Below are 9,704 nucleotides of genomic sequence, written 5' to 3'. Positions count from 1 at the left end.
AGGATAGAACGATTTAACTCACCAGTGTATTAGTACCAAAAACTCTGATGAACTGCGAACCACTCAATGGTCGTAAAACACACTGAAAAATAAAATATTGTGCAGAAGAAGAAGAAGAAGAAGCTCAGAAAATTTCGTAAGGAAAGATTCTGGGATTCAAACTCTATTTATAGAGTTGCTGGCATTGTTTCTGAAAAGGTTTGCAACCTTTCAGAAACAGCCATGGCTGTTGGAAAAGGGGTGTTTGAAATATTGCGGGAAAAATATATTTAAAATAATTCGGGAATTTTTTTATGCCTGACCGAACCGGGTCGCGGGTCATGGGTTATTCCGGATTGAATTTTTCGTTATTTATTTAATTAATTAATTAAATAATTGAAAGGAATTTTGTCCAAAAAGATTAATCAATCAATCTTTGACCGAAACCGAAGCCAAAGCCGAGCGACAACGACGACGGCGCGAGGCTTGCCTTTTTCTTAACTCTTTAAGAGGTAGAAGAAGAGCAATTATATATATACCCATCAAAAGCCTTTTCTTCCTCCGATATGAGACAATGTCCCTTTCCCAAGGGAAACTCAAATATTTCATTTTTCCTCCATTTCTTATTCATCCTCTTTAAGCTGCACAAGCTTAAAATCCCAATAACAACTACTTCCCCTACACGAGTTGCGGTGGAGTGGTAAATAGTGTTTCATCCTTAAGTAGAGGTCTCGGGTTTGAGCCATGGGTATTGACTCGCCTTTGTTAGGGAGCGTTTTATCCCCCTCCCCCAATGTGGGACTTTCCGGCGCGACTCCAAATTTAATCGAGCCCCAATACAAATACCGAACACCGAGCGGGAAACCACAAAAAACTACTTCCCCTACAAGCATACACGCTATTATGCCTATTCAAGTTGATATTGACACTAGAAAAACTAAAACACAGCCGAGCTCTAGCTTGCAAAATAGTGACTTAATTAAGATTGCATTAGGCTCAAACTCCAATAATCAACAGAGTCAAAGCTCTTACACTCACTACACAATAAGGTGAAAAGGTATGATATAAAAACAGGTTGATAGAAACCTTATTAAAATTACAGCCTCCAAATTAAAAGAGGCATGATATTTGTGCTAGTGTGAGAACCGAACGAATCAAACAATAGTGAGGAAGAATATCCAAGGAACCCGACCCACATCATTGGACTACCACTACCACAAAATAGGTACAATACCTCCAAAATCAGCCAACGAGTATCAACTTCTTGTTTTACACTACATTTAATACAATCACGTACCCTTTATACAACTCACTAAATACAAAATAAAATATCAACCAACAATGACCATCACAATATACAAAAATAATATCAACCAACAATGACCATCAAATAGCATTCCCTTTATGTGATGCATTTTTATTTTTACCATGTTTAAAATTAAATAGTAATATTTTCCTACATTTAAAATGTATAATTTAATTAAACTTCTTATTATTTTTAATGAAATAATTTCTAACAAGTATTTATATCTTATTTTAGATCATAGATTTTTCAATTGTTTTCTTTAACTTTGTGGCCCATGTAATTGCATCATATCAATACGGATCGTTTGGTTAGGAAACAAGTTATTTCAAGATTAATTATTTCGAGTTTAGTTATATCGAGATTATTATTCCATCCCGTAAAATAAAAATAATACTATAATTTCAGGTAACTAATTTTGAAATTAGTTATAATGCAAATTTATTTTAATCAAGTGAATTTATCTCAAAATTAATACAATAAGAACCCCTTAACCTTCCAAAAGCCAAATAAACCAAAAGCACCTTTCTTTTCAACTCAGCTCAACAACTCCTTCTATGGATTCTTGATCTCTCTCTCTCTTTCTCTCTCTCTCTCTCTCTCTCTCTCTCTCCTCGTATATATCGCTCAGAATTTTCTAAATTTCTCATAATTGAGTGTGTATGAATTCATGGCTTCGTCTTCACTCTCTAGCATTTACTCCCCTTCTTCTTCATCATCTTTCAAAACTGAAGTGAAATCAATTCACAAAATCACTTCATCCCAATTGGGTTCAATCTCCCTGCCCGGAAAATCAAGATTCCATGTTCACGCGGTAGCGCGTGAGTTGTCCACCGGCAACAACAACGACGTCTTATTGAAGAAGGAGAACATTGGGTTAGAGAAAGACCCAAAGTCCCTATGGAAGAGATATGTAGACTGGCTTTACCAGCACAAGGAGTTGGGCTTGTATTTGGATATCAGTCGGGTCGGGTTTTCCGACGAGTTTCTTGAGGAAATGGAGCCCCGTTTGCAGAAGGCGTTTAAGGACATGGTGAAATTGGAAAAAGGTGCAATTGCAAACCCAGATGAGGGAAGAATGGTGGGTCATTATTGGCTGAGGAGTCCTCATCTTGCTCCTAACTCATTTCTCAAGTTGCAGATTGAGAATACTCTTGAATCTGTTTGTCGGTTTGCTAATGATGTCGTCAGTGGTAAGGTCAGTTCAAAGTCCATTTTTTTTCTCTAAAATTTCAGCTCAAAGTCAACCCTTTTCTTCGACTTTAAATCATCTTGAGGTGTAGTTGATTGGTCTTCATTAATTTGATAGCCTTCTGCTTTGCTTGAATATCTTGATCTCTAAAAATCTTAACTTTATCCAATTTGATGATTTTTTTTTCATCAATCAATTGGTGTTTCGAGTGAATATAGTTAAAATTTTGTATGGTATGAGGAATATGGTTCAGTGATTGTTACTTGAAAATAAGGAACTTAGGATAATAAGCCTATGAGAAAATGTTTAAGAAGTGTAATGTTGGTTCCTAACTTCTAAGTTGTGAAGGCACTTTTTCTGAGTTATTATTCTTTATCCTCCAAAAGCATATTTTTCCACTTCTGGAATTGGTTATTTATCCGTGGCGCTTTAATCAACCTGGTGTGAATTACGACATCTATTTTGCAGATCAAGACTCCTTCTGGTAGCCTATTTACGCAAATTCTTTCTGTTGGAATCGGTGGTTCAGCGCTTGGACCGCAATTTGTGGCTGAGGCATTGGCTCCTGACAACCCTCCTCTGAAGGTAATTGGCTGTTGTGTTCAAAAGACCAGTGATTGTTCTGTTGTGAGATTTATGGGTTAACTGAACTCACTCTTTTAACAGTAAACTGTTAAGGGGTTTTATCAAATTTTCCTCACACTCAAAGCCTGTGAAAATCAATAGAAATAAGTCTTTTCAGTCAGCTTCCTGTCTCGAGTATATTTCTCAACATGTTGCAATTACCCTTTTTTTCTTTTTATAAGGTAAAGCAGAACATGCTGTGAGTTACTATATCATAAAATTGGTAGTACTTCACCATCTAATGTGAAACTTTACTTAAATTAGTTGTGCGTACAACAGTGTAAAATCATCTTGATGAAACATTTTGATCTCGCCAAGCTAGTGTTTTCTCTTTTATATGGTCCAGAAGTTTACTGCATAACATCAAAGCCAATGTAAGTGCCTTGGCTTTATATTATCCTCTATTTCTTTCATATCTATTGATCGTCATGGTATTGCTTCTCTGGCATGTCAAGCAATAATGAATTTTTTCACACGCAAAAAAAAAAGTAATAGTGAATATGTCCATGGAACAGTTTTCCTCTCATTAACGGTGTAGATAAAGTCAAATGATGCAAAATAACTTGTGTAGAAAAATTAATGAGAAGGACTTGAAATATAGATGGTCTTCTACATTGTTTATAATAAATCTACGCGGTGACTTTCCTTATTGTACACATGCATTGAACTCTTCCTTGCCTTTTTGTCCGTTCTCCCACGTTGTAAATGATTCTCTCGCTGCTAGATCCATTTTGTTCACTGAAGAATTTTTATTGTTGTAGATTCCTTTTTTCCCTTATACCATTCTGTATCTTCTCTTGGCAGATAAGATTCATCGACAACACAGATCCAGCAGGCATTGATCATCAAATTGCACAACTTGGGCCTGAGCTGGCTTCAACACTTGTTATTGTTATTTCAAAGGTGGTTATGCATGTACTTTCTGCTTTTTTGTTGTTTTTTTTAGCATAGATAGAGACCTTTCTGATAGACTGATACACTATTTGTGAATCTCTTTATATTACTTAGAGTGGAGGCACGCCAGAAACCCGAAATGGCTTGTTAGAAGTTCAGAAGGCCTTTCGTGAAGCTGGCCTGGAATTTGCAAAACAGGTTTTGACCTCAGGTTCTTTTTGCTGCTTTCATAATTTTCTCCATAGTGTGGAGTTGCTTTCTGATGAATGCCGTATCTAGTTAAGCAAATAAAAGTTCTCCGGAAGAAATTAAGAGAACATAATGACTGGTTTGCCTCTGTTTAATCTGCATTTGCTTGTTGGTCTGTTATCCTCTAGTTCTGTCCTTTTGTTCACTCTCTATTTTAGTTTTGATTGCAGTTGTACATAGCATTATTCTTTAATAATTATCATTGTTGCTTACTGCCACTCATGTGCAGGGTGTTGCCATTACACAAGAGAACTCTTTACTCGACAACACCGCTAGAATTGAGGGTTGGTTAGCCAGATTCCCTATGTTTGATTGGGTGGGTGGAAGAACCTCTGAATTGTCTGCAGTTGGTTTACTTCCGGCTGCACTTCAGGTTTGTCACCTAAAGTCAAATTTCTACTCCCACTCTTTGTTTAAACATCTCACTTTTAACCAATTTAAACGTTCCAAACTTCTCGACACAATTTTAGAAGGAAGAATATTTCATGTACCTTTCCAGAAATTCAATTTAAATGTGTAATTGAAATGTGAAGATTGGTCTGATCTTGTCTTTATCAAATTAATTTATGTATAACCTCCAGCACTTGCTTACACTTTTGATTTACCAAGCATGTATTATATAGGTAAGCTGCCCCGACCTTGGAGCAACAGTAAAGTTGTGTCCGTGTAACCTATAGGTCACGTGTTCAAGCCGTGGAAGTAGCCACTAATGCTTGCATTAGGGTAGGTTGTCTACATCACACCCCTTGGGGTGCGGCCTTTTCCCGGACCCTGCGTGAACGCGGGATGCCTTGTGCACCGGGCTAAAGAAGAAAGTATTATATAGGCAGGACTTAACTCATTGTAATCCAAGGCCAGCAGGACTATGTCGCATAGGATGAGATACAGGGAATTTGTTTCATCTTTGCTTAGAGCATTTCTATCACATTATGCCTTCATATTCTTTTTTCACTCCAGGGAATTAATATTAGAGAGATGCTTACTGGCGCTGCATTGATGGACGAAGCAAACAGGACAACTGTGGTATGACCATATGGCCTTTTTCATGTTCTTTTGGCAAATAAAAGTATGACTCTTTAGAGTTTGAATTTTTTAGAATAACTAGAAACTTTTCCAAGAACATTGCATTGAACAAATTTCTTTGTGGAATTGTTTGGGCTATACTTTTCTCGTTTGCCTTATGGAGTCAGTCTGTGAGACTGAGAGGTGCTAGAAAAAATTGATGATTAACAAATTATTTGTCATCAGGTTCGGGAAAACCCAGCAGCTCTGCTTGCTTTGTGTTGGTACTGGGCCACTGATGGAGTTGGATCGAAGGTCTGAATCACCTTCAAATTTGTGTTTCTGATGACGGAGGAGCATATAGTTGTATATTTGACTATGATGGTGGATATGCTGTTTCTTATGTGTTGCAGGATATGGTTGTCCTCCCGTACAAGGACAGTTTATTGCTATTCAGTAGGTATTTACAGCAGCTTGTCATGGAGTCTCTTGGAAAAGAGTTTGACCTGGACGGAAACCGGGTATTTCCCCATATTTCTCATGCTTTTCATTTTCGTCGTTGAAAACCAGACTTACTAGATGCATTTCCACTTATGTTTTTTTGCTAACTGATAACTAATATTAACTTTAATTGATACATGACCATGGTCTTGCATATCATCTTTCTTTTCCTCCTTATCATTAGAGAGGTTTTTGGTCTGGTAGTTGAGGAATTCTGCTGTTATTGCTGGCATTAACTTAGTATGTTCATGTCCTTATCCACTCCCTTTTTATTTTATTCCAACTGAGTTTATCTAGGTAAATGGCAGTAATTTATGGTAACGAGTACGTGTGAGGTTTTTTTTCAATTGCAGCTGCCTGTGGCTAAAACTTATCCGTCAATAGCCTATAACTGAACCAAGTTTGAATCCTTATCTCTCCTAAAAAACGTGATGTCCCAGTATTTATCTGAACTACTGTTGCTTCATGTGCTATCACTGTAAAAGTCTTCTATAATTGTCAGAAAAGCCTTCCTTCCACTTTGGCCACAGAGTTTCTGTTCACTCGCACCGCATCAAATAAAGCTCTAGCTGAAATGCCTCAGTAGTACATTGCCGCATCCGTTTCTCTGGAAGTTTCTTCTGCATTCCTATCAGTCCCTTTCGCTTACTCATCTAACCATACATGCACCAACTCAATGTAAAAGGAACCATTTAAATTACTCTTCTTGTCCTCTGTTGTAGATTTTACTCTTAATAAAAACAATTTGCGCTGCTGGAAATGTAATGCCATTTTGCTCTGTTTAAATCCTTTAATATCTTTTCTGTACCTGCCTTGTCCTTTGTTTACTTATCTAGCTGTTGAAGGAAGTTCAGTTATGAATAAAATCTCCCTTCATTCACTAATCTAGGCTGTTGATCGAACTTCAGTTGTGAATAAGATTCCTGGCGTTTATGTTTATCCATTTTTTGCCATTCACAGGTGAATCAAGGGATCAGCGTTTATGGAAACAAAGGGAGTACAGATCAGCATGCGTAAGTTGAGAATGTGTTTTCACTTATTACAAGAGGAAAACGTAAAAAAGAAAATGAAAAAAAAGCTGATGTTCTTTTTTCTGAAGTTTGTTAAAGTATTTGCAAACCTGTCATCGTTTCACACTTACAAAATTTATCCTCTTTTTCTTGTGTCCAGCTATATTCAACAACTCCGAGAAGGCGTGCATAATTTCTTTGCAACATTTATTGAAGTATTGCGTGATAGGCCCCCTGGTCATGATTGGGAGCTTGAACCTGGTGTTACCTGTGGTGACTACCTCTTTGGAATGTTACAGGTTTGTCCTTCTTATTTTTTAGTTAAGTGGAAAGATCGGAAGGGGGAGGGGGAGGTCTAGTGCAAGAAAGGCAAGATGTTTACAAAAGGCTTCATGTAATGAGAGGTCGTACATGGGTATCACTTTATAAAATTGCTTGATATTGCCAATTACTGACCTACTTGCTTGTGGTATTGATAAACAGAAGGTAAGTGTACTGATAATTGAGATGACACTCATTCTTTTAGCATTTTCCCTGTTTAGAAAAGGAATACGTTGCTGGTTAATTTGTAAAAAGTTTGACCTAGGATCTTTTTGTAACAGAATCACACCTTTTGTGAACTGTGTGAAAGACTTTTTCCTTCCGCACTCCACAGTTAACGATTTTTCCTACTTTTCTGTTTTCTTTTTCTCCTTATTCAAAAGGTTGATCCATGTTTTGCAGGGAACAAGGTCGGCTCTCTATGCGAACGATAGAGAGTCCATCACAGTCACTGTGCAGGAGGTGACACCTAGATCTGTTGGAGCTCTAGTAGCACTCTACGAGCGAGCTGTTGGGATTTATGCCTCACTTGTCAACATTAACGCTTATCATCAACCTGGTATTTCCTTTATCCTTTTGTTTTTTACGTGGACTTCAATAGGAGCTGCATTATTGATGCTTGTTTATGTATACCATATCTAATTGAAACCACATGTCTTTATCTACCTGTATCATGGTTGAATAATAATTAGATAAGTTTTACAGACAAGGAATATCGTATTGGCTTATTCAATTGAAGTTAATATATGTCGTGTTCATTTGAGACCAACTAACATCTAATATGTTGTCAGGTGTGGAAGCTGGCAAAAAAGCCGCTGGAGAAGTTCTTGCGCTTCAAAAGCGTGTCCTTGCTGTACTCAATGAGGCCAGGTATGTTGATGAGATCTTAGTTCTTTATGCTCTTTCTTGGGTTGGAAAATACTGATGCGAGTTCTGTTCTTTCAAATTCTCTCTTTGGTGAGATGGCGACTATTAACAATGCTATTTCTTTCTCCAGCTGTAAAGAGCCTGTTGAACCACTTACGCTAGAAGAAATAGCTGATCGTTGCCATTGTGAAGAAGATGTATGTTCCCTCTCTTTGTCTTTCTTCAATTTTTCTTTATTTACACATGCAACATGATACAAGTTGCTGACTGCCCTTTGCAAATTTGGCAGATCGAAATGATATATAAGATTATTGCACACATGGCTGCTAATGACAGAGCTCTTATTGCCGAAGGTAGTTGTGGTTCTCCTCGGAGTGTAAAAGTTTATCTGGGCGAGTGTAATGTTGACGAGTTATATGCCTAGATTTTGCTAAACATCTGTATGTTTCTGCATACATCTGACAAATACATCTGTGCCCGAGACTGGGTCTGGCCTTGTGGTAGCTGATTATTGGGGATTCCTAACTGCTGCTGTTAAGAAATAAAAATCCAATTTTTTTTCCCTTTAAAGCATCACCTTCTCATCCATTAGATGTATCGGAGCATATTAGCATCCCCATGATCAAACAAATATCAGTGAGCTAAGTTTGTTGGTGTAGCTCCTATTTATAATTTGCTCTGCTCACCCTCTTTTTTCTTATTGATTAGACGTTTAATACCACCAATTTGGATGGTATGGTGCGAAACTTGACATTCCATTGATACAATTGTTATCTTTGTCATTCTTGTCGCGAACCGTTTCAATGTACCATAAGTTCCATATGACCATCGGAAGTGAGAGGTGGAAGAAGAATTCCCATTGTGGGGGAAGGGGAAAAGAAATTTTTTGCTCCACGATTTCCTTTGCTGATTCATGATTGTTTTAACTTGTTTTTACAAAGAATAGTTTGGTGGAATCTTCATAGAGATATCTTGGCTAGTGGTCCAGTTCTTGTTTTGTTTGCAGTTGTTTTCCCTACTGTGGTATGAGGGACCAGTGAATTGGTGTCTATTCCAGCATGTTTGATTTGAACTTATTGGATGTACCTCCTAGAGAAAGGGACCGTATACTGCTCAATATCTGCCTCGGATCACCAAATATTTGTTAGAAAAAGACCCACAAACTCAAATCAAACTAGTAAGTACGTTTCTTGGTCAGCTTCACAATATCACATTGTTTGTGGTGTAAAGGGAATGACAGATATCTTGGTGTTTAAGTCATCTTCCTTCTATAGTGCTGTGAAATATACTCAACTAAGGAAATTATTGGAACCACATTAGTACAACAACGACCCAGTATAATCTCACTAGTGGAGTCTCGGAGGGTAATGTGTACGCAGACCTTACCCTTACCCTGGGGTAGAGAGGCTGTTTCCGATAGACTCTTGGTTCATCCCTCCAAGAACTCTCCACCTTGCTCTTGGGGTGACTCGAACTCACAACCTCTTGGTTTGAAGTGAAGGGTGCTTGTCACTGGAACCACAGTAGTACAGTTACAAGAAAGTTTAGTCAGTATCCGAGAAAATTACAGTTCTACACGTAACTGATACTGTGATGTAATATGGTACTTCCATCGACAAGTAAAACTGATAATGACTGAATCTGTTTTTTTACTGATACTACATCACAATATCAAAAACTTGTACTAGTAGAATTTTAATTTTCTGGTTTCAGCTCTCGTTGCCTCTCACTCAACCCACGAGAGGGAGGTCATTCAGATCCC

General features: G+C 37.7%; 1 protein-coding gene across 1 annotated transcript; it reads left to right on the top strand.

Annotated features, from left to right (window-relative positions):
* Positions 1-1,789: 1,789 nt before the first annotated feature.
* On the top strand, positions 1,790-8,722 carry LOC107788918 (glucose-6-phosphate isomerase 1, chloroplastic-like). Its single transcript, XM_016610655.2, has 14 exons — positions 1,790-2,480; positions 2,943-3,059; positions 3,903-4,001; positions 4,107-4,190; positions 4,471-4,614; positions 5,199-5,264; positions 5,490-5,558; positions 5,657-5,764; positions 6,705-6,757; positions 6,915-7,053; positions 7,478-7,634; positions 7,867-7,945; positions 8,073-8,139; positions 8,232-8,722. The coding sequence occupies exons 1-14, from the start codon at positions 1,953-1,955 to the stop codon at positions 8,364-8,366; spliced, it is 1,845 nt and encodes a 614-aa protein (XP_016466141.2). The 5' UTR covers positions 1,790-1,952; the 3' UTR covers positions 8,367-8,722.
* Positions 8,723-9,704: the final 982 nt, after the last annotated feature.

The sequence above is a fragment of the Nicotiana tabacum genome, chromosome 12 (assembly GCF_000715075.1).
Source record: "Nicotiana tabacum cultivar K326 chromosome 12, ASM71507v2, whole genome shotgun sequence".
In the NCBI taxonomy this organism is placed as follows: Eukaryota; Viridiplantae; Streptophyta; class Magnoliopsida; order Solanales; family Solanaceae; genus Nicotiana; species Nicotiana tabacum.
Note: the sequence above shows the minus strand (reverse complement) of the source record. Positions and strands in the feature narration are given on the sequence as shown.